The sequence below is a fragment of the Pongo abelii genome, chromosome 23, assembly GCF_028885655.2.
Source record: "Pongo abelii isolate AG06213 chromosome 23, NHGRI_mPonAbe1-v2.0_pri, whole genome shotgun sequence".
Lineage (NCBI taxonomy): Eukaryota > Metazoa > Chordata > Mammalia > Primates > Hominidae > Pongo > Pongo abelii.
Window position 1 is genome coordinate 50,037,164 of NC_085929.1, and position 24,944 is coordinate 50,062,107.

At 47.2% G+C, this 24,944-nt stretch overlaps 1 protein-coding gene across 15 annotated transcripts in view; it reads right to left on the minus strand.

Moving 5' to 3' along the window:
• The window catches only part of EFCAB6 (EF-hand calcium binding domain 6), a 306,732-nt gene that overhangs the window by 23,812 nt on the left and 257,976 nt on the right, over positions 1–24,944 (minus strand). For all 15 annotated transcript variants that reach the window (XM_054543760.2, XM_054543758.2, XM_063722923.1 and 12 more), the window contains one exon: positions 5,176–5,403. In XM_054543760.2, coding sequence (XP_054399735.2) covers positions 5,176–5,403 — 228 coding nt within the window. The remainder of the gene's footprint in view (positions 1–5,175; positions 5,404–24,944) is intronic.

Below are 24,944 nucleotides of genomic sequence, written 5' to 3' on the forward strand. Positions count from 1 at the left end.
GTCCGGGCCAGGCCCCTGCTACGCCCTCTCAGTCTACTGCACGCCCCTTCAGAGCAGGGAGCAGCGCGTCAGGACCTCAGGAGTGCACACCTGGCATTTGGTATGTCTCCTCCTCCCAGGCTTTGAACTCAAAGGAGGCAGGGAGCAAACCCGCCTCAGTGCCCCAGGGCCCAGCATCACCACCCCGTGCGCCATGGGCCCCTGGATGCATGCTGCCTTTGTGCGCTGTCTGCGTCATCAAGACAGACGGTCATGTGCCTAAAAACGTGCACGAGTGTCCCAGGGGGCTTGGCTGGATGATGGAGACTCAAGGTCAGGGAGCCAAGGAGTGAGGGGGTGAGAGGGGCTCCATGGGGGTGTGGTCAGGAAAATCCTGTGCTCTGCATGGAGTCAGGAAGGAGGACTAGGCGTTGAAAGATATGGGCAGGGGCGGGCAGAAGCAGCAGCAAGCTGAGGTGGGGAAGGCTGAAGTTCAGCCTGGGTGGAGCGTAGGGCACCTGGAAGAGCCTGGGGGGTACTGTGCATCCCCACTTCACAGAGGGGGACACAAGCTCAGAGAGGCTGGGCACCTCCTCCAGGGTCACACAGCTGGATGAGAGCAGAAGCAGGACTGAAACCTAAGTCCACCTGCCTGAAGGGTTTTGTTTCCTGTGAGCATCATTCTCACTTCCTAGGGGTGTCTGTTTTAGAAATACAGATGTCTAAAATGTTCAGAAGGCTGGGCACAGTGGCTCATGCCTGTCATGAGCCACTTTGGGAGGCCAAGGCAGGTAGATCACCTGAGATCAGGAGTTCAAGACCAGACTAACCAATATGGTGAAACCCTGTCTCTACTAAAAATACAAACATTAATTGGGCATGGTGGCGGGCACCTGTAGTCCCAGTTACTCGAGAGGCTGAGACAGGAGAATTGCTTGAACCCGAGAGGCAGAGGTTGCAGTGAGTCGAGTTCGCACCACTGCACTCCAACCTGCACGACACAGTGAGCCTCTGTCTCAAAAAAAAAAAGTTCAGAAACATTTAGCAGTTCCTTTCCCTAATACATCTGCATATTAAAAGTCCTCAAGCAATCACTGTGGGCTGATCCAAATTGCTTTGCAAAAAGAGGCCCTTGCTGTGGGTCTATTGTCTTAAGCAATACCCAAGCAGACCCAGTTCCGACCGCCTTTTATCACGCGCTTTCTGCAGAGCCATGAAGACCCATCCGTTTCCAACTCATGCGCTCTGCAAGTTGCTCTCCTTTCCCGAAAGGTTAATTGCACCAAAGGGTTTCAAAAGATGTGTCACTTCCCGCACTTACAGAGCTCGATAAGTCAAGAAAGCTGGCCCCTCACGTTCGTGACTGTTGGATTTTTTTTTAAAGTAGGAGATAAGCTTTTATAATGTAGATAAACCAAGTCATGAAATATGGAGTTAAGTGTAATTTAATATGGTTGAACTGTCCTGGCATCTTCTGCGAGCTCTTTCAGATAATGGCATGAGGGTCTAGACATGTTAGGAGTACAATGACCCCCATGTCACACTTTACCAGGAACCTCGCCTTCGACCAAGAAGGTCCCCAGCAAAGTAACTCATGCAAGGAGGAAACGCATGGAGCTCTGGGCTTTTGCTGTTGATCAGCCCATCCAGGGGCATTTGCCCCAAGTATAGCACAACCTCTGCTAATCATCCCCCAACGTATTAGACTGATGCAAAAGTAATTACGGTCTTTACTTTCAATGGCAAAGACCGCAATTACTTTAGCACCAACCTAATATTCGTGCCAGAGTTTGAGGTGCTTGATGAGGACTGTATTGGAGACATGTCAGCTTATTTTTGTTTTTTAAATTTTTTTCCTTCAACTTTTATTTTAGTTTCAAGGGTACATGTGCAGGTTTGTTCCACAGGTAAATGTGCGGCATGGTGTTTGCTGCACAGATCATCCCATCACCTAGGTATGAAGCCCAGCACCCATTAGCTATCCTTCCTGATGGTCTCCCTCCTCCCCAACCTCAACAGGCCCCAGTGTGTGTTGTTCCCCCATGTGTTCATGTGTTCTCACCATTCAGCTCCCACTTACAAGTGAGAACATGCAGTGTTTGGTTTTCTGTTCCTACGTTAGTTTGCTGAGGATAATGGCTTCTAACTCCATCCATGCCCCTTGCTCCTTTTTTTTTTTTTTTTTCTTTTTTTGAGACAGAGTCTTGCTCTTTTGCCCAGGCTGGAGTGCAGTGGTGCGATCTCGGCTCACTGCAACCTCTGTCTCCCGGGTTTATGCGATTCTCCTGCCTCAGCCTCCTGAGCAGCTGGGACTACAGATGCGTGCCACCGTGCCCAGCTAATTTTTTTGTATTTTTAGTAGAGACGGGGTTTCACCATATTGGCCAGGCTGGTCTTGAACTCCTGACCTCATGATCTACCTGCCTCAGCCTCCCAAAATGCTGGGATTACAGGCGTGAACTGCTGTGCCTGGCCTCTCATTCCTTTTTATGGCTGCATAGTATTCCATGGTGTAGATGTACCACATTTTCTTTATCCAGCCTATCACTGATGGGCATGTAGGTTTTTTCCTTGTCTTTGGTATTGTGAAAAGTGCTGCAATATACATACGTGTGTGTATCTTTATAATAGAATGATTTATATTCCTTGGGGTATATACCCAGTAATGGGATGGCTTGGTCATATGGTATTACTGCCTCCAGGTCTTTGAGAAATCACCACAGTGTCATCCAAATGGCTAAACTAACTGACACTCCCAACTTCTACCAACAGTGTAGAAGCATTCCTTTTTCTCTGTAACCTCTCCAGCATCGGTTGTTTTTTGACTTTTAAATAGTAGCCATTCTGACTGGTGTGAGATGGTATCTCATTGTGGTTTTAATTTGCATTTCTCTAATCTCAGTTATGTTGAGCTTTTTTTCATATGTTTGTTGGCTGCACGTAAGAGACATGTCAGCTTATTTTTAGAAAGCCGCGTTTAAAAACAAGTGCTTAATTTGGTTGGGGAAGGGGCTTGATGTGCTGAGGATGGTGAAGTTTTCTTAGTGGACAATTAAAATCAAATTCTCTGTGATGAATGCCAGATATGTCAGCATGTCATTAATTTCTATCTATAATTAGAGTAAAATTTTACTCATTTAGGTGAAATAAAAAAATCTTTATTAGTAAAACCTTGATTACTTGGCCCCATAGAATAATAAATGCAACTCTATTAATTTCAAAGGCTTATTTTCATTTATGCTAAGAGGAGTATTTGCAAATACAGATCTTGCTCAGCTTTGATGTGCGATGGGGCAGGATCATTTGGAAACAGCATTTAATTTTGCTTAGCAAAAATGATCACACAAAAATGCCTGAGAAAGGTGATATTTTAGGAACGTTAAACCTGATAGTCACATTCTTAATGTCTTTACGGAATGCATTCTTGGGGCAGTGAGTTCAGAGCTGTGAGCAGAGCCAGGGGTGACTGCGATGATCACGCTTCCCTGTGAATACTTCCAAGGCCCTACCCTGCAACTCTGACAAAATGAGACAAGAGGTTGTAATGGCCCAATTTTGGAGGCGAAAGAGTGACATTTCCACGCAGTGTCTGCAGGGAACTCCCTGGGCTGAGACTGAGCAGAACCAAGAGGAAGGAGGGAGGCAGAGTTGCTTTGTTAAGTATTTGGGGAACTTATGTTTTAATCTGAATTATTCTCTGGGAATGGGGCATTGATGCATTTGAGAACTAGAGAGGGCTTGCAGCTGTGCATTTTCTGAGTGAAGGGAAATATACTTCTGTAACTGGATCAGTGGTGCTCTGTGCTACTTGGCTGATCAGCCACGGGGCTGCCGAGGACAGTGAAAGGCCGGGGAGTATGGACGCTGTCCATTCAGCAGCACGTACTGAGCACCCACTCAGTGCCCTGCACTGCTTTGGCATTTAGGGCACAGCGAGGAACAAAGCAACCTGGGGCACTGCTCCCCTGGTGCTGGTGTTCAGTGTGACTGCGGACGGGAGGCAGGCTGGGCAGGTGCTCTCTTCCCTCCCACAGCTGCCATGGCAAGGCAGACTCTGAGGACGCCATCCCACTGGGAGGTGCTCTTGGCCTTGGAAGGCCATGAAGGGCCAAAGATGCCCAGGGGAGCAGGTTGTCGGAGTCTTTGAGCCACAGAAGAGCTCAGTCCAGTACTCAGGGGAGGAGGCTGGGAAGAAATTCCTTCTGGGGATTCTGTGATAGGGAGGAGGATCTTAGACAGGCAGGACCTGTGTCCAGCCTGTGCACAGTGGAGAGGCCCGCCGGGGGTGGCATGTACCCAGCATGCTTAGAGCAGCAGCCCGGAGCATCCCACACTGCCAGCAGCAGCACCAGGTAGTAGCAAGGAGAAGGAAGGTTGGGGTGGCAGGAGGAACACCAGCCTCCTGCCAAGGTCTGTGACCCTCCAGGCGTGGGGACAGACTGCCCACCCTCTTTGGACCATGTGGAGTCCTAATTAGGGGAAAGGAATCAGGCTGGTGGGAACGGGGGAAAGCAAAATGAAAAAGCGGTAAGCCGCTAAGTCTGCCTTTGTTCATGGTCCAGAACACGTAGTCCTCCTGCACAAATAACAACCTTCCTGCACCCAGCTATCACCATAGAAAAATGCAAGATAGCTAACTGCATCCTTGGTGTTTCCAGTACTGCACAAAACCTTCTTCAGCACCCAGTACAAGCACCATCCTATAAAATCTCCAGCAAACCTTTGTCTCTTTGCAGTCAGCTTTTCTCTTGCTGACTCGCCCCTTGCACCCTTGCAACATATTTTCATACTTTCTCTAATACATCTGCCTTTTTTACCTACAACTGTCTTGGTACATTCTTTTTACTGCCTGCGCAACACTGGCCCCAGATAGTTGCTGCCCATGACAGGCCCAGACCACATTACCTCTGGGATGCTCCAGGGAAGGGAGAAGGAGTGTGGGAGCCGAAGCGGAGTTGAATTTGATTTTAAAGGCAACAGTGACAGTATCTGTACGCTGATGAAAATGGTGTGATTCCTAGTTGTTACATAAACAGAAGGCTCCTGTGAATCTTCAGGAAGATTGAAAAACAAAATAACAAAACTGCAAGCATTTTAAAAATAGAGAACAGTCTTAAACTCTGTACATTCTGGCCAGGGACCGGGCTGACGCTCAGCCGATGGTGTGCAGGGTGAGGACTGACTTGCATTTCTTACCTGTTCATCCGTCAGGATTTGGACGTGGCGATTACAAATGGCCCTAAACTCCTCTCTGGAGATGGTGTTGGTTTTCATGGTGTCAAAATTCTCAAACTCCTGGGTGATGGCATGGTAATGGGAAGTCACTGCTTTGTGGAGGCGAGCCAGGATGTCTCTGTCGGCCATGGCCTTGGGAGAGGTAGGCGGTGGGCCTTTGGGCATTTTCTCAGCCCACTCATCAGCTGTCTGGACAAAATAGAATGGAAATTGACCCATGTGAGAAATAATCAACCACCTCTTGCTCTGAGCTCCTCACCCAGGGCAAGTCGCAGGGAGACCCAGCGTGGTGGGGAGGAGAGGCCAGAAGACAGCTACAGCCTGGAGGTGGGTTCCGGCAGCCTCCAGCCCCAGGTCGGGCCCTGCTGAGCAGAAGCCTGGGTTTCCTGCCATGGGGGATCCAGCGAGTTCCCCATGGGGCAGAGCAGTGGCCCTGGAAGGCTGGGTGGCCAGCACGGAGCCCAGCCCTGGGGATGGCACACCGTTTACTCTCATCTATTCACGCCTTCAGTCTGTCTTTGGGTTCGATTAACAAATAGTGAGAGCCTTCCCTGAGAGGCCAGGGAATGAACAGGGATTCGCACCCACATGCTTTCATTTCAGGACGACAGTTTAGTTGATTACTCACAGTGGTCAACATTTGAAAGGGGGGCTTTGATGACTGTTGTGCCATTAGACTACAGCTAAATGTTCCTTGAAGCCTGAAACTTTGTGAGACCCACAGGGACTTAATTCTGGGGAATTAAGTGCAGTGGCATCTGCTAAGGGCGACCTCCCCACAGTGGACGCAGGTCCCAGGCCTCGGTTAGCACTCTGCCCCACTCCTTGGGCACTGGAAGTCTGGGGGTTGGGGCATGGTTCAGGTCCTCACGACACTGTCCATGGTACTAAGGAGTCCGGAGGAGGGATGTGCACCTAGCCAGGGCTCAGAAATTTCCTGGGAGGAGGAGGAATTGGCTGTGGAGAAAGAGGGACAGCAGAAGGATTCTTTTACTGATGTGCTGGCAAGAGGGCTGTGGCCAGGTGAGCCGGGAGGGGTCCGCGGAGGGCGGCATCCCACCTTCAGCATCTGCGGATGCTCACTGTGGCAGACACACATGGCAGAGGGAAGAGCCAGCAAGGGAAGTTACTCAGTGAGCAGCAGCGGATGATGACAATTGCAAGGGGCCTTATCCTGGGGCCTGTCAGGAGGAGGCACTGGGGAGACCAGGCTCCACGTTGAAGTCAGGCTTGGGAAACTGGGGCCCAGGGGATGAAGTGAATGGGGCAGCAGAGTCTTGAGCTCCTGCAGAGGTAGGGGTCAGGGGTGGGGGGAAATGGGCAGGGCCTGGGAAGTAGCTCTGACATGCATCTACTTGCTGCAATCAGAGAAAGGCTCCCAAAGCCAGGACTGTGGCTGCTGCATCAACAGGGCAGCTCGTGGAGTATGCTGACCTGGAAGGGGTGGGGCTAGAAGATACGCGTGGGAGTCGGGAACAGGTGAGATTCCCAAGGTGACCACACAAGAAAGCTGTTCCTGTACCTGGGTATATTCTGAGATATACTGGGTTTCCCCACATCAAAACCCACCATGGCTGTGAGCTTTGATACCAGCTCCTACCGTGCCCCTCAGTGCCATGCAAAGGGTTTCACCGGAGTATCACTTCTAACCCCTCAACTCCTATTAAAACTTGGTCATGTTTTATTTTAAGCAGCTCCACAGCAATGTATATATTAGATGTTACTGTGTTTTATGACAGAGAAGTCTGCATAATGTATAAAGTCTTTCTTACTTTCTGAAATTGTACCAAATACAGGATGCTGCTGGGAATGTCCTCAGAAATCACGTACACTCAAGCCAAAGCCCACCACATCCTCCACCACGCAAAGGGTAACGGAGCTTCCATACATCTTCATTTGGAGCCATTTGCAAAGTAAATGAATGTCTTTTTTATTTTAGAAAATAAAAGTGATATTGCTGATGCATTTTGAGTATCTTTAGGATTCAGCTGCAAATGCACTTCTCAGATCCAAATACACGAGCATGTCCCTAAGGGATGTTGGCATCAACAGAGTGGAGGAGCCTCTCCTGGACATAGAGCCATACCTCTCAGTCCACCCTTACAGTTTCAGACCTTCAGGGCCTCAGGAAGACAGGGCCTCATGTAAACATTACTGGAAAGAACACAGGTGGATGGAGCCCAGCATGGGAAGATGGGAGTCCTGGGTCTGAGTCTAGACTCTGCCCCTACCCGGCTGTGTGCCCCTCCAATAAGTTGCTTACCCACTTTTTGCTTTGGTTTCCTCATCTATCCAGGAGGAATAAGGGCTCACCCGAGATGATGTATATGAATGTTCTCTGAAAGTATTAAAGCATGAAACTAACTGGAAATACTATGAGTCTAACAACAGATATGGAAGAATTCTAACGAAGTATTATGTGCAACCTTAGGTTAATATGCTCTAAACTTCAGAGGAAATTGAACAGTTTTCTAGAAAAATTCAATTTAATTGAATTAGCAAATAAAGATTCAATTTAAATTGAATTAGAAAAGAAAGTGTTTAAAGTATTAGAAAAGCCTGAATAGACAGGTAACCACAAAAGAAATGAAAAAGGCTGTTAAAAGATCTACCACCTATCATTAAAAAGGTGTCAAGCCCAGATGATTTTAAAGGCAAGTTGTATGGAACCCTTAAGGGATAGACAATTTTTACATTAGTCAAAATATTCCAGAACACAGAAAGAGTCATATTTCAATTATTGTATATTACACAAATACCAAAATATGATAAAGAAAACATGTCAAAAGAAAAAATAAAAGTCAATCTAGTATGGCCATTAGTGCAAAAATTCTGAAATAAAATATTAGAAATATTTAGCATCATATTTAAAAATGACACACCAAGATCAAATATGGTTTATTTCATGGATAAGAATGCAAGAATTGGCAAATCTTTCAATTCCTTACTTTAGTGAAGGCCACATGTCAACAGATAGCAGAGGCATTTGACAAAATTCGGCAGCTATTCCTGATAAAATGGTATAAAATAGAAATAGAATGGGATGGATGAACTATATAGAAATAAAACATTGTAAACATGAGTATTAATCAAAAATTATCTGTAAAGATTATATTAAATGGATGAACTACTAAAGCATTAAAATCAGGAACAAAATAAGCATGCTTTCACTTCTTCTATCCACATTTTTAGAAGTTCCAGCTTTTGAAATAAGACAAGAAAATAAAATCAACATGTAAATGTTGAAAACTGGTATCATTATTTGTGGGTATGACTGTACAGGTAGAAAATCTCAATGGTATTTAGGAAAGTGGCTGGATTCAAGCTAAAAATACAAAAAAGCAATGCCATTCTTTTATGGTCACTGTAAGTAGTTCAGGATTGAGATGTGACAAAAATTCACAATCGCATTAATGACAAAGCAATTGAATACCTCTGGATAAATGCCATATGAAAGGTATATATGACACAGGCATACCTCATTTTTTTCTGCACTTCGCTTTATTGTGCTTTGCAGATATTGTGTTTTTTATAAACTGAAGGATCGTGGCAACCGTGTGTCAAGCAAGTCTATCAGCGTCATTTTTCCAAAGTAAGTGCTCATATTGTGTCTCCATGTCACAGAGAAACCGTTCATGAAAGAGTCAGTCAATCAATGTGGCAAACTTCAATGTCTTATTTTAAGGAATTGGCAGTGCCACCCCAGCCTTCAGCAGCCATCGACATTGAGGTGGGACCCTCCACTAGCAAAAAGATTACAAGAAGATTACTTGCTGAAGGCTCAGAAGATCACCAGCATATTTTTAGTAATAAAGTATTTTTATTAAGCTATGTAATGTTTTTAGACGTAATGCTATCGCACACTTAATAGACTACAGTGTAGTGTAAACATAACTTTTATATGCATCAGTAAATCAAAAAATTCATTGACTCATTTTATTGCGATATTTGCTTTGCTATGGTCTGGAACCAAACCTGCAAAGTCTCTGAGGTATGCCTGTATAAAGAAATCCCATATACATGGGCAAAGACTCCATGACTAAAACACCAAAAGCAATTGCAACAAAAGCCAAAATTGACGAATGGGATCTAATCAAAGTAAAGAGCTTCTGCAGAGCAAAATAAACTATCATCAGAGTGAAAAGGCAACCTACAGAATGGGAGAAAATTTCTGCAGTCTACCCATTGGACAAAGGCCTAATATCCAGAATCTACAAGGAACTTAAACAAATTTACAAGAAAAAAACAACCCCATCAAAAAGTGGGCAAGGGATATGAACAGACACTTCTCAAAAGAAGACATTTATGTGGCCAACAAACATATGAAAAAAAGCTCATCATCACTGGTCATTAGAGAAACACACATCAAAACCACAATGAGATACCATCTTACGCCAGTTAGAATGGTGATTATTAAAAAGTCAGGAAACAACAGATGCTGGCAAGGCTGTGGAGAAATAGGAATGCTTTTACACGATGGTGGGAGTGTAAATTAGTTCAACCATTGTGGAAGACACTGTGGTGATTCCTCAAGGATCTAGAACCAGAAATATCATTTGACCCAGCAATCCCATTACTGGGTATATACCCAAAGGATTATAAATCATTCTACTATAAAGACACATACACATGTATGTTTACTGCGGCACTATTTACAATAGCAAAGACTTGGAACCACCCCAAATGCCCATCAATGATAGACTGGATAAAGAAAATGTGGTACATACACACCATGGAATACTATGCAGCCATAAAAAAGAATGAGTTCATGTCCTTTGCAGGGATATGGATAAAGCTGGAAGCTATAATTCTCAGCAAACTAACATAGGAACAGAAAAGGAAACACCACATGTTCTCACTCATAAGTGGGAGTTGAACAATGAGAACACACGAACACAGGGAGGGGAACATCACACACTGGGGCCTGTTGTTGGGTGGGGGGCTAGGGGAGGGAGAGCATTAGGACAAATACCTAATGCATGTGGGGCTTAAAACCTAGATGGCAGGTTGATAAGTGTAGCAAACCACCATAGCACATGTATACCTATGTAACAAATCTGCACATTCTGTACATGTATCCCAGAACTGAAAGTAAAATTTAAAAAATGCCTGTATAAACAATGTATATAAATAATATACATATTATATTAAGGTTACTGAAGCAAGATTGGAATAAATAGACATATTATGTTCCTGGATATAAAAACTCACTTTCAAAAGAGAAAGCCTTTCTCAAGTTATAAATAAGCTTAATAAAATTCTAATAAAAATCTCAATGGATATTTGGGAGAATCATTAGACATACTGATATCAACATTGATATTAAAAAATAACGTGAGAATTACCATGAAATTTTTGGAAAATGATAGGAATGAAGTTTTTGACTCACCAGATATTAAAGTTGCCATGAATTTGATATAATCAGAGTAATATAGCTAGGTTCAGAAATACATAAATATATCAATGTGCAACTACTCTGGCAGTGAGTGGGAACTAAGTCTCTACTGCGGCTGAGCCCTTACATCATAAGGCCTGTTTGTTACAGCATTATAAAAGTGTTAGAGAACAGTGTGGCCAACGTAACCTTGGGTAGGGGCAGCCATGCTCTCAGGAGGGAACACCATGCCACAGATGCAACTGGCTGGGACATGGCCCTGGTTGGGGTGGCCACTGCAGGCCTCCTTGAGGAGGAAATGGCTGAGGTGGGTGCCACGGGAAGTGCAGGTGGAAAGGGATTAAAAACCCAGCGTGGGAGGTAACATCCTCCTCAACAAGCATGGACGTGAAGGTCCGGGAGGCCAAGAAATGCCTGAAGTCACAGAACCAACAGAGTGGTGCCCGGATTCTACCCAGGCTCGTGGCCTGCAAACACATGCTTTCCTAGACGTGCCGAGAGCTGCAGCCAGGGTCCAGGTCATGGTGATGGGTCCCCGCCCTCACCTGGGGAGGCAGGGGACGGACATGGGTGTTGCCACGGAGAAGCAGAAGCAACCCAACTGCATGGCGGCATGGGGAAGGTGCCTCCATTGCATGGAGGTGGCTGGCCACCCGTGCAAATACTCTTTTCCTGCTTGCAAAAGGAAGGATTGCATGTTCACTATAGAAAACTTAGAAACTACAGGCCGGGTGCGGTGGCTCATGCCTGTAATCTCAGCACTTTGGGAGGCCGAGGTGGGCGGATCACAAGGTCAGGAGTTCGAGACCAGCCTGGCTAATATAGCGAAACCTCGTCTCTACCAAAAATACAAATATTAGCCAGGCGTGGTAGCGGGAGCCTGTAGTCCCAGCTACTCAGGGGGCTGAGGCAGAAGAATTGCTTGAACCCGGGAGGCAGAGGTTGCAGTGAGCCGAGATTGTGCTACTGCACTCCAGCCTGGGCAACAGAGCGCTGTCTCAAAAAAAAAAAAAAAAAAAAAAAGAAAGAAAACTTAGAAACTACAAAAAGGCACAAAGGAAAAATGATCACTGAAAACCCCGCCCCCCTCAGCCACCATTGTTATCACCTCAGAGCAGAAGGGAGAAACCACCAAGCTGGGGTCCCCAGGCCCCATGGATGCTGCTGCCCAGAGAACTACACTGTCCCGCCCCCACACCCCCAGTTGCTGGTGGGAGAGCGCCTGGGTTTTCCATCAAGGGCATTTTGGCTGAGAATCTGTTAGGCGCCGTATTCTGGTTCCCATTTTGCTTTTTAGCAAAGCTGCTCAGCCGCCGCCAGCCTCGCTCGAGTGACTGGAGACGCCAGGGAGGAACAGATGGCTCTTGGTCTGGCGCTTCTGTGTCCCTGGCACTTCTCACGTGATCATTATATCTGAATGGGGGAAAAAATAATGCTTTTGCTATAACTAGAAGAAATGTTTCTCCTAATCAAAAAAGACACCACTATCTTCAGATGCAAATGACACGTTCCAATATTAACTGCGCTTTACATCAAAGGCCCCCTCAGGACAGAAATCACAGCTGCAACAGGAAGAGCAGGGCTGCAGGGAAGTCGGGGGCTCGGCTGGACCCGCTCCGTGCTGGGCCCGAACACCTCACACTCCCCAGCTTATCTGGCAAAGATAAGCTCCTGACTGCTTCCGGTGATGTTTAAAGTTCAACAAGCAAACGAACAAACAGAATGGAGTGCAGTCATATGCACTCTAGGTCTGACCTCAACAGAGAACCATTTACGTGTTTTCAAGGGGTTTTCTTTCAAGTATTCAAAGATATTCATGGGACCTTGTTTGGGCAAACAATTGCCCTTCTAGATGTGGCAAAGACAGCCCACCACTACCAGAAGGAAAATTCTTGGCCCCTTTCTGTGACTACACCATAATATTGGCAAAATACATAAAAGAAATAATGTCCCAATACATGAAGTACACAGTCATCAAAGAGGCTACTCACACCCCACTTTGATGGGGTGGCTTCTCAGTTTCAAATGTATCCATGTATCTCGCTAGTAAAAAGCAAGTCACAGCTTCAGAATCTAAACCCCTGGTTCTAATATCCTGCCATGACATGGGAATCACCCAAGAGGCTGCCCCAACAGCCACAAGTTCTGGGTGGGGGGCGGGAGGGAAGCAGCCCAGGTTGGGGGTGGGAGGGAGGCAGCCCAGGTCAGGGGTGGGAGGGCAGTAGCCCAGTGGGGCGCGGCCTGCTCTCTCTATTGTTGTCCTTGGCTCTGCTCAGTGTCTCTCCGGGTAGGCACCTGCTGCTATCTGGGAAGAGCCCTTCAGGGAGGCACAGTGCCAGGATTCCCAGCCCGGGTCCTGGCCTCCGGCACCAGGGCCAGACCTGCCCTTGTTCAGCACCTCACGGGGTATGCTCCTGAGCAGTAGGCAGCACCAGTAACCCAAGCACCACCTGCCAGGGCAGAAGGAACGCGGCCAGGGCCAGCCTAGGCTGGAGGAGGCGGGCTTGGGCCTGAAGAGTGGGGACAGCCCATCATAAACCCTGGGCTCAGGCTGCCCCTATCTTGTTACCTTGGGTAAGATGCACCCCTAAATTGGCCTCCCTGTCCTCACTGGGGTAAAGTGGAAATAAAAACAGCCACCTCTTTGGAAAGTTCAAGAGGGGAGGACTGCTTGAGCTCAGGAGCTTGAGACCAGCCTGGGCAACATGACAAAATCCCATCTCTACAAAAAATACAAAAATTAGCTGGGCATGGCATGCACCTGTGGTCTTAGCTACTTGGGAGGCTGAGGTGGGAGGATCACTTGAGCTTGGGAGGCTGACGCCACAGTGAGGCCTGATCTTGCCACTGCACTCCAGCCTTGATGACAGAGCAAGACCCTATCTCAAACCAAAACCAAAAACAAAAACAAACCAGCCACCTCAAGGGCAGGCCTGGGATTTCACCAACACAACCCTCAAAGCGTGTGGCCCAGAGCCTGCCATGCTGCTGCTGGTGATTACAGATATTTCTGCAGGAGTTGGGAACTCAGACAGATGTGGGTTGAGTCTCTTCCTGGCTAACACCAGGCTATGATGAATGATCAGAGGATGGCGCATCCTGGTGCCCATTACTGCCTGCAGCTCAAACCACCCAGCCAAGGAGTTGGAGGCACTTCTAAGGCAGAAGCCAGGTCTGAGACTTGGTCATAGGAGCCCAGGCACACAGTGGCAATGCCACAGAACTGTGTCTCTTGACCGGCTGCCGTGAGCTCTGGGCAGCAGGGCTGTGGGGGTCAAATCACAGGCTCGAATTGAGGCGAGGGCCCAGTGCCACCATCCTCCAGCTGCAACTCGCTAAGGCAATCACTTCACTTCTCCAGGCTTCCGTCCTCCATCTGAGAAATGGGGATAACCACACCAGTTAGAACTACCCTGCCAGAGTCACTCCGGGAAAAGACAGGCATCTTCCAGGACATCCCCATGCACTTTTGGAAGGAGCTGTTGGCCAGGCGCAGTAGCTCACACCTGTAATCCCAGCACTTTGGGAGGCTAAGACGGGTGGATCACTTGAGGTCAGGAGTTCGAGACCAGCCTGGCCAACATGGCGAAACCCCGTCTCTACAAAAAATACAAAAATCAGCAAGGTGTGCTGGCCCACACCTGTAATCTCAGCTACTTGGCAAGCTGAGACACGAGAATTGCTTCCACCTGGGAGGCGGAGGTTGCAGTGAGCCAAGACTGTGCCACTGCACTCCAGCCTGGGTGACAGAGCAAAACTATGTCTCAGAAAAAAAAAAAAAAAGATGGTGCTGTCCTCCCTGGCGTCTGAGATAAAGGCAAATTAACTTTTGTCCTGCAATGAACTCACCTGTGTGGCGGGGAAAGCTCTAAGGGAGAAGCTTCCTTACTCAACCCAAGCCAGGGGCCAGAGCAAGCCCTCAGGTGAGAGTTAAGCCCAGTGCAAGAACTGGCTAGAGAGGGGAGGGCAGGCTTCCCAAGGGTCAAGAGAACCTGAAATGTTGTTAGTTCATGTTCGGTTTTATTGTCCTCCTGTTTCAGCAGCTCTATGAGGTGGCCCCAGTAAAGAGCCCTCTAATATCCTGTCAGTATGTCCAGCCTTGTTCTTGGCTGGCTTTAAAATCAGTTTTCCACCAAACTGTATCCTGAACAACTTCTATGGATGATCGGGAAGAGAGAACTTCATAGAAGGGGGTGGTAGACTTGTCAACTAAAGCCACAGAGCTGGAGAGGCAGCGGTGCACATGCGTTTGCTTTCTTGGGGTCTGTCACCTCCATGGCCCCCCTGCTTCTGATCACCCTGTGTGCATGCCCTTTGCCAGTGGGTGCTTTGTGGCAGCTCCCACTACAGAAGCTGAGAGTATTTCCCCACCCCTTGGCTTTGGATTCCGCCATATGTCATGCTTTGGCCAGTGGAATGTGGGTAATTACAATGTGATGGAAGGATGAAGGAGCATTTGCATAATTGGGTAAGCCCTCTTGCACCTACGCCATTGCCTTAGAAGACAGGCTCTGGCCGTCACACAGGACCAAGGAGGAGAATGAGAGAGATGAAGAGCAGAGTCATCCCAGCCAAGATGGCAGAGCTTAGCCCAGCCTAGATGAGCCCCCACAGCTGTGAAAACTGAACGAACGGATGTTATTGTTTTGTGGCCCTGAGGGTTTATGGTTGCTTGTTACATAGAGATAGCTGACTGCTACAGTTCTCGGTTTCTACTGAGTAAGAAGTAAAAACGGATGAGCTTAGAATACAGAGAGGACAAGTAAGCTGTTGAGCACAGATGGCTTTTTAGTCATCAGTGTTCCACGAAATGGACACATTGCAAAGGGGCCTTGTGGCCCTTGGTGGGTATCCAAGATGGCGGTCACCCACCCTAGAACAACAGGTTGTGACAAAGTGGTTAGCAAGGTCCATCTAGCTGCTAGACTAGAAATATATCTGCATATTAATGTAATTATGAAGGTTATAATGAGCTCATCTGACTGTATGATTCATATACTAAGTTTTGTTCTGAATACTTACAGAGACAATTATATAGTTTTTTTTCTGTGATTCCTTACAGGAGAAAAAAAAAAAAGTCCTGAAACTTCACACAGAACAAGAACTCAGCAGGTAGCAAAAACTCCTAATTAGAAACACTCAGTAAAGAATTCCTCACTTCCTTTTAAAGAATGGTGTAATTACTTCTAAGAATTGAAAAATTGCTTCATTTTATCAAATATTTTGATTAGCAAAGAAATTAATTGTACTGTATCTTCATTTGTATTTACAGTGAATAAATGAATGCTAAAAATAACAACAGCAGGAAAACTGCCTGTCAAAAAAAAAAAAAAGATAAAACATTAAAAAATCCAGATGAAAATAAAGTGGAAGCTCTGAGGAAGCTGCCTGCTACAGACCTCGCTGCCTGATCAAGAAACGGACGCTGGCCTCCGAAGGTCTCAGCATATGCCTGAGGGGAGCCTCTGGTGCATCAGGAGGTCAGGCCCAGGTTATTGCCTGATGGGAGTAGATACTCCAGCACGCTGTTTGCACAAGTGAGGCAGTTTCACCAGAATTCCAGGTGCAGTTCCAGGCTTTCTGGTGGCATAACTGCTGTCCAGTCCTGGGATCTCTTACCACACAAGGATTCCTTCTGGGCAATGAACAACAGCTAATCCGAAGATTCCAGAACTTCCTTTGCAAAGGCCATCAGTCAAGTCAAGCTTCAAGTGAATTCAACCAGTGCTTACTGAAAACTGACCCCAGAGTACCACTGGCCTTCCTTCCTGTGTCTCCTTTACCCAGGCACTGAGCTGGGCAACAGGGAATCTTCTCTGGTCCTCACATCACCCTGAGAGGCAGCCATGGCTCTCCCTGCTGTATAGACAAAGTAAGTGGGGCTCAGTTCCAAGCTCCTGCCAGCCAGTGCTGGAGATAGAGATTGTTTGACTCCAGAGCCATGCTCCTCCGATTTCACCCAAGTCCAACCACCTACCACATGTGCAAGAACACAGAAGCCTCCTGAAAATCCGAACTCAGCAACACTGACCAGGGCTCATGATGTGCCAGGCACACTCCCAGGCAGGAGCAACAGAGCAGTGAACCCAAACCCCTACCCCTGGAAAGGCTGATGTTTTGAGACACCCACCCAGGAAGGCAACCAAGGGTGGAGTGGACCACCCTACTAGCTCGGCCCCTCGGCTCTCCTCACAGAACCCTTTGCCATGGGCCTCCCCCACTGCCCTGCCCTGGCCATGCCCAAAGTGTGGTGCCCTCCCAACCCCTGGGTTCTGGAAGCACTAACTCTCCTCCCAGGAAGCCCCATCTCCTGGTATCTACCTGGGCTGGCTCCTCAACTCAAGCTTCCAGATTCAATGCAAGATCATCAGAAAGCCATTTCTGCCCATTCTTCCCCCGCTCACAGAGTTAGGTCCTCCTCCTCATGATCATCCTCCTCTTCCTCCCCCTCCTCCTCCCAGCTCTCTGTGCCCTCTTCAGACATACAGCTTGACGTTCACAAAGGATCTATGCCAAGACCTTTGCAAACACCGATTCACAAATCCTCCAGTAGCATGGAATTGCTATACAATGCAAAGAAATAAAAGGGAAACATTTAAGCTGCCCTTCGACCCTTTAATGATTCAATAAATTCATGGGTGAAGTCATTTATAAAAACTATTAAATTCTTCCACCCAAATAAATTCTATGCCACTTAATCACATCATTACTGAACATTAAACATGCACTCACCGGAATAGGATAGAATACAAAAATAATAAGGAATGCAAATGTTTGGTGTTTGCTGTGTTAGGTACCAGGCAAAGCTCTTTCTACATTCACTTGCTTAATCCGAACAATGAGCCTAGGAGGCACACACCAAACAGTTCTCATTGCTCAGGAAGGGAGCGGGGAGCATGGACCTTGGAACTGGCTGGCATTCGAATCCCAGCACTAGCATTTCTAACGGTGTGACTGGGAACGAATGCTTGTACCTCTCTGTTTCCTCCTCTGGTACCCCAGAGTACCAGTGGCCTTCCTTCCTGTGTCTTCTTTACCCAGGCACTGAGCTGGGCAACAGGGAATCTTCTCTGGTCCTCACATCACCCTGAGAGGCAGCCATGGCTCTCCCTGCTGTATAGACAAAGTAAGTGGGGCTCAGTTCCAAGCTCCTGCCAGCCAGTGCTGGAGATAGAGATTGTTTGACTCCAAAGCCATGCTCCTCTGATTTCACCCAAGTCCAACCACCTACCACATGTGCAAGAACACAGAAGCCTCCTGAAAATCCGAACTCAGCAACACTGACCAGGGCCCATGACATGCCAGGCACACTCCCAGGCAGGAGCGACAGAGCAGTGAACCAAAACCCCTACCCCTGAAGAAGCTGATGTTTTGAGACACCCACCCAGTTTCCTCTTCTGCAAATGAGGCTCCTTATCCCCAACACAAGCCTGAACCCCAGGGCCTGGCCCAGAGCCAGGCACACATTTTCTCATTCTCACTTGCTGAGTGTTGGGTGTTGAGATTCGTCCAGTCCAGTGCAGCATCCTGAGCGAGAACATAAGCAGCCACACTACAAGTTACCTTTCTGGGTGTGTGATGATAGTTAAGATGCTGGTAACATCCGTATTTTGGATTTTCTCTGCAAGACTTATTTGGGACAATACATTCTTGGATTGGTGCCTGGCTTCCTGATAGGATCATGACCTCATAGAATCACTGGTGCGACTCAACTCTGATGCTTAATTGATCCACAAATGGTTGTCGTGGCTCTGGAGGGACCAAATGAATGGGGAGCCTGCCTGGGCTGGTTGCACCATTGTCCATTTAGTTTGAACATATAGAGGGCTTCCCGTGGAGGCTAGGAATCAAGAAGAATCCTGATCCGGGTTCAGGGGAATGAGGCGGGAGTGCTCTGAGGATGCGGGAGTGAGTGATTAACACAAGGCAGGTGCTGGAGGAGGTGAACAGCGCCCCCCACACCATGCATTTCAGTGGGGCCTGGCTGAGATCCTGCCACGGGGTGCACTGCATAGGGCTGCGGCACAAGGGAGACTGAGACCTCATCCCTGCCCTGGGGGACATGGGACTCCCGGGTTTGAGAAAATTCAACCACACAAATTAAAACAATTACCAGAAATTCTGTCTGATGTGCTTCTTCCAACCTCACCAACAGGTTCATGATAGCTTTGTCTTCTGCCTGACACAGCTGTGTTTGAAAGGCGGCCTCTTCAGTGGGGAAGGGGGCCCACGTGACCACCCTTCACAGGGCCCAGGTGAGGAAAGCCTGGTGTGGCCCCCTCACATTCCTGCAAGAGGCATCAGAAACTGTGCCTCTCTCCCTTTGGCGGCCGGCCCTGTGCTACTTCCGGCAGAGCTTGCCTGGCACGTGCCGAGTTCCTGCCCTGTCCACGCTACTGGGAACCGGGGTTGGAGGGGGACTCATACTCCTTTCTAAAGGGAGGCTTCAGAGCCAGGCCGGACCCAGGACGCATGCGTGGAGGAGCTGCAGTGTCGCCACAGCCAATCGGGACTTGGGAGAAAGTTTGAACAGCAAAAGAATAACTCTGTAGCACGCTAAGTGAGAGTGAATCTTAGCAGCCTGTGCAACCTCCTTGTCAACTTTCTGTGATGACGTGACTTTCATTCTGTTGCTTTTATCACTATAGCTGGCTTTAAGGAGGTGATCCATATTAGTGCAGATACTGGGGCAGTGCTAGGACCCGTGTAGACACAGATGCTCTAGAGGAAGCAGACACCACCCATGCCAAGGTCCCTGGGCTTCCCCCAGGAGGGCAGCAAGCTTACCAAGCTCAAAGGCTGAGGAGGTGAAGTGGATGCATCGGGTCTGCCTGGTTCCCACTGGACCACCACGTGACGATGCCTGTAAGCCCTGCTGGGTGGCCTGGGATAATACTCCTTCTGCCTTAGTGTGGCACAGGGGGCCCAGCAGCCCCTGCACCCTGCCCTGTCTCCAAGGCCCCTCTGAGAGTCCAAGTCAGCCTGAGTTACCCCTCACGATTTGCCACAGTGCCACCCACCTACAGGATGGCAGGTAATGAATTTTGCATTGGCAAGTAGAGAGTGAGTGAAATTCAAGGGAAATAGTTAAAACTGCTGAAATTACATCAAGAAGACTTAGCTTTTCTTGCCATCAAGAGCAAGGGTAAATAACAGTAATGCTAATATCTTAATAATTTACTTAATTTATTTACAATGATCTTAGAGCCCTTTCCTGAAAAGGAAACTTCCCCATTCTTTATTTACCATATTCATTAAAAATACATAGACACCATTATATTTACAATAAAAAGATAAATTGAAGTAACACTGTTGGCAGCGAATATAAATATGATGTTCATAAAAGATTACAAACATTTTGATGTACTTTACCATCCCTTCGGTTGAAAACTACATTCTTCAATTCTCTCTTGGAACAAAAAACATCTTCAAGTTATTTAACATATAACTGAATGACTTTCGAGATTGTATATTTCCATGCAAAGTGAGGAAAGATCTCATTGGCTCTCTGCTTGCTAGAATGTGACAAAATAATTACTCTGTATTGAATAAGGATGTGTTTTGTTAAAAAATTCCATTATTTCCATGGTAATAAAGTAGAAAGATTTTATATGGGTTTCTACTATGTCTTTTAAAAATTCTATTTCTGCACTGAGCGTTATTTTTATACTCACTGAAGAAACTGAAATTGCACTTTAAGATTTAAGGGAAATGTTAAACCGGAACGATTTTCTAAAAACAAGGTGATACTCTACACTTTGCACATGGCACTTTGAATGTAAAATGTTTTTCTAGAAGTGAAGAACGGGTATTTGCTGGGGAGAGAGATCCAGATGATGTTTTCCCAGTTTGTGGGAATCTCATGAGAAGGTGCGTGTGCTGCCGTTTAGGTCTTCTCTCTTTTTTTTTTCTTCTTGTTCAGCTTTTTCACCAAGCCACTGGGTAGCATTTTTGCTTCGATGCCTTGTTCCTCTTGTATGCCATCTAGGCCAGCGCTTCTCATCTTGAAAGGGGATGTGATGGCTTCCAGGCACATGGGACCAACTCCTTGCTCCCATCTGAAAAGGCACATGTCGCCTTCCCTTCCCGGAAGCTCACAGGCCTCTGTGCCTCCTGGGCTGGTTCTCAAGCCCAGGACAGTGCCAGGAGGATGAGCCCCAGGCCTGCTGCGCAGCAAGACCCCTGGACTCCCCCACCATGGAGCCCTGGGGCGGGCTGGTCTGCAGAGCAGCGGCCTGGGACCTGCACTTTAAGAAGCGCTGTCTGATTTGAGTGGTGCTTAATGAAGCAGTATGAGGAAGCAACAAGGACAGGGGAGGACTCATGGTCAAGCCACACAGCAGGGGCAGGAAGCCCGCAGCCCTTGCCGTGAGAAGAGCTCAGATCATTTTCACGTGCTGCTGTGACAGGCAGAGGAGGCATAAGAATAATAGGAGTTTTGGAAGACAGATTTGATGGCATACCCAATATAAGAAATGGATTATGAGTAGGTGTAAAATTGTCATCTTTACTCTCTGTGTGCTTTCAGTTTACTCAAGGTCTTAGGCAATGTCTTAACTACAATTCCAGTTTTTCTCTCTCTGAGAATGGATTGCTTTGGCTAGGGATTACTCACGGTGAACTTGCTTTGCAGGGAGAGTTGCCGACTGTCTTAATTACATTTTGGTAATCTCCTTTTAATTACTTACCTCCTGTGCATCCCCCAGAGGAAAAGGATGGGTGGTATCATATTTAATGAGCTTAAGGATGATGCATTAACTATTCCTATTGTTCGTTACTTCTTTTCCCTTCTATTAGAAAAACACAAAAACTTGGGGTTAAACTGGAGAAGTTAATGATGAATGCAGTCTGGGGTTCTTCCCCGGCTGCCTTCCCCTGCAGCCGCCCTGGAGGAAGCTGGCTGGCTCCCTCGCTCAGGAGTCCTCAGTGATTCTTCTTTATTCGGACAAAGGGAACTAAACTCTGCAGCCAATGTTGCAGGACCCAGGTGGTCTGTCTCTGCCACCACCTCCTGCTCCCAATGGCAAATAAACAGGACAAAAGGAAACTCTCACCTACTCTGTCATCTACTACGACCAGAACTGCTTGTGGTCACCCCTTGCTCTGCGGTCACCCCCCTCCTCCTGCCATGTCATGTTCCTTGCAGTTTCGCGCTGCCCTTCCAGCCCAGAAATCATTTGCTCAAGGATTTACTCGTCCTCCTGGTAAATGCATGCTTTTCCGATTTGTCTGAGCTCAGGTGTTAGCTTCTTGGCCAGGTGCATCCTCCTAGGCCAATTTAGGGGGTTGATCCCATTGAATTCCCAGAAAACAGATCACACACTGATGGGACAGGGCAGGAGGAGGCCGGTGCAGGGATGCGTGCAGCAGGGACAGTGCCACCTCTGCATCCACGGTTCCCAGACCACCGTGGTCGATCCCTGTCTCAAGCACATTTCTCCTTCACTCTTGCTGCAATTTTCTCATGAGGATGTTGAGCAGGTGCTTCTGGAGGTGAAGGCGACTCTTTGTGATGCGAACTGGGCAGAACTAACCAATGTTGCGGGAGGCAAGCTGACAGTACATAAAGCTTTAGGAATGTTTTCTCCTTGGTCCAGCAATTCCAGGATCAGCAGAGGCTCCTTGTGACTCGTGCATGAGGACGGTCAGGCCTCGCTGGGGGGGATGGCAGACGTGGAGCTTCAAGCCCGGTCTTCTCCACTTGCAGGTCCTTTAGGGGTATCTTGCTATAGCTCCTGAGCAGCCTAAGGCAGTTCCCATGTCACTCAGAGTCAAAGCCAAAGTCTTCACAAGGACCCCAAGCCTACGGCTGCCTGGCTCCTTCGCTCCCTGGCCCCATCTCCTTAGACCTCTCCTTCATCTGCCCCCAAACCAGTTGGCCCCCTCCTGTGGGTGCCATCGCACTAGCGGTGCCGGCCAGTCCCTTGCCTGATGTCACTGCTCACTCCCTCCCCTCCTCGTCGCTCGGATGTCACCCCTCGACAGGCCCTCCCTTCTGCTCTGCTCCATTTTTCTCCCAGCTGCTGCTGGAACCTGACATGTGACTGAGTCACTCACTCCTGCTCTGTCCCCCTCGCTGGAATGGGGGCTTCTGGAGGCAGGGACTGCATTTGTTTGGTTTGCTGCTAAACCTGGCACCCAGCTCAGCACCTGGTACACATGGGCCATAGGAAACACATGTCATGAGAGAGTGAATGAACCCACACGATGGAACGGCACATGCTAGATGGAATCCATGCTTTAGAGGAAAATGAAGACCCCAGAGAAAGCCAGTGCTACCACAGGAGGTGAAAAGGCAGGAGAGAACAGGCCAGGGGACCCCAGAGGTGAGGCCAGCGGAGCTGGAAGAGGAGAGTGGGATCCCCCATCCATCAAATCAGCACATCAGTGAATAACGCCTAAGACTGATCATTTAGGAAATGGCAGGGTAAGAATATTATTGAGAGACAGGAACATATGCAGCTGAAGAAACAGCAAAAAAAAAAAAACAAAATAAAAGTGATTGCTCTTGGGGAGCAGGACTGGAGGTTAAGTGGGTGAGTCAAGTGATCTCTGTTTTTAAATCTTTTGCAATAATTCAATTTTATTTCTCTATGGGCATATGTTACTTTGATACAAATGAAAAATGTTTGTTAAGAAATAGACTTGCAAGAGTTCAGAACACAACCCCCAAACTCAGCAGTATACATGGTCTGTCCTCAGCCCCACTCCTAAAGGACATTCATATAATAAAAAGGGGCCGGGCATGGTGGCTTATGCCTGTAATCCCAGCACTTTGGGAGGCTGAGGCTGGTGGATCACCTGAGGTAGGAGTTCGAGACCAGCCTGATCAACATGGAGAAACCCCGTCTCTACTAAAAATACAAAAATTAGCCCGGCATGGTGGTGCACGCCTGTAATCCCAGCTACTTGGGCGGCTGAGGCAGGAGAATCGCTTGAACCCGGGAGGCGGAGGTTGTGGTGAGCCGAGATTGTGCCATTGCACTCCAGCCTGGGCAACAAGAGTGAGAGTCTGTCTCAAAAAAAAAAAAAAAAAAAGGACTGGGCACAAACATGCCAAAGTAGTAATACTAGTTGTCCCAAGAGGTGATTTTAATTAGTTTCTTCAAATGTATCAGCATATTCCAAACAGTATATAATGGACATAAACAACTTCTACGAATGTTAGCTTAAATCATATGAAATTGTCAATATTCAATCATTTATGACTTTAAAAATGGTAATTTCATATAGTCCAACCCAATAGGACAGAATTATTTAAAATATATGTAAGGGGCTGCTTTTAAGATCAATAAAACTACTCCTATCCCTTGACTCCAGTTATTTTATTTCTTGGATCTTTCCTAAGGAATGAACCCAAAATGTAGATAGAGATTTACATGCAAAGTGTTCACTGTAAATTACAGAGGCAAAAGCTGGAAAAAAAAAATCCTAAATGCTTAAAAATAAGGGAGTGGGTGGAACGTTATATAGACCTTTTAGCTGATGTTTGGGAAATCTTTAAGTGACATGGTACAATTCAACGTTAAGTGAAAAAAAGCAGGATACACGGATATATATACACTGTCATCTCCACTATGTAAAAAAATGCATTAGAAAAAAAAAAAAGTTCTCTAAGGCAGGGTAGTGCATAGAAAGAACACCAGCTCTGAAGCCGAACCCTCTGGCTTGCCACTCCTTGCTGAGCTCAGGTGGCTACGTGACTTCTGGGAGCCTGTCTACGCCGCCTTCCCCAACGGGCATGACAGTGAGATGAGAAAGTGCACGCAAAGGGCCCAGAGCTTAGTAGGTGCTCACCAAACAGTGGCCAAGGTTGTTCTTGTCATCATCCCCATCATCGTGGGGTCTAGATTACTGCTATGCTTTTTTACATATATTTTTTGCATTGTCCCCAGTGTCTCCCAAGAATATGTATTCCTTTTAAAATGACAAAAAAAAAAAAACATAATCCACTAACTCCTCATCTAGCATTAGGTATATCTCCCAATGCTATCCCTCCCCGCTCCCCTCACCCCACAACAGTCCCCAGAGTGTGATGTTCCCCTTACTGTGTCCATGTGTTCTCGTTGGTCAATTCCCACCTATGAGTGAGAATATGTGGTGTTTGGTTTTTTGTTCTTGCAATAGTTTACTGAGTTAGTGGGTGCAGCGCACCAGCATGGCACATGTATACATATGTAACTAACCTGCACATTGCGCACATGTACCCTAAAACCTACAGTATAATAATAATAAATAAATTAATCAATTAAAAAAAACATAATCATAAAAATAGCGAGGGTCACTATAAAACCAGAGCAAAGACAAGCCACGGACCAGTGGAAGGTATTTGCGA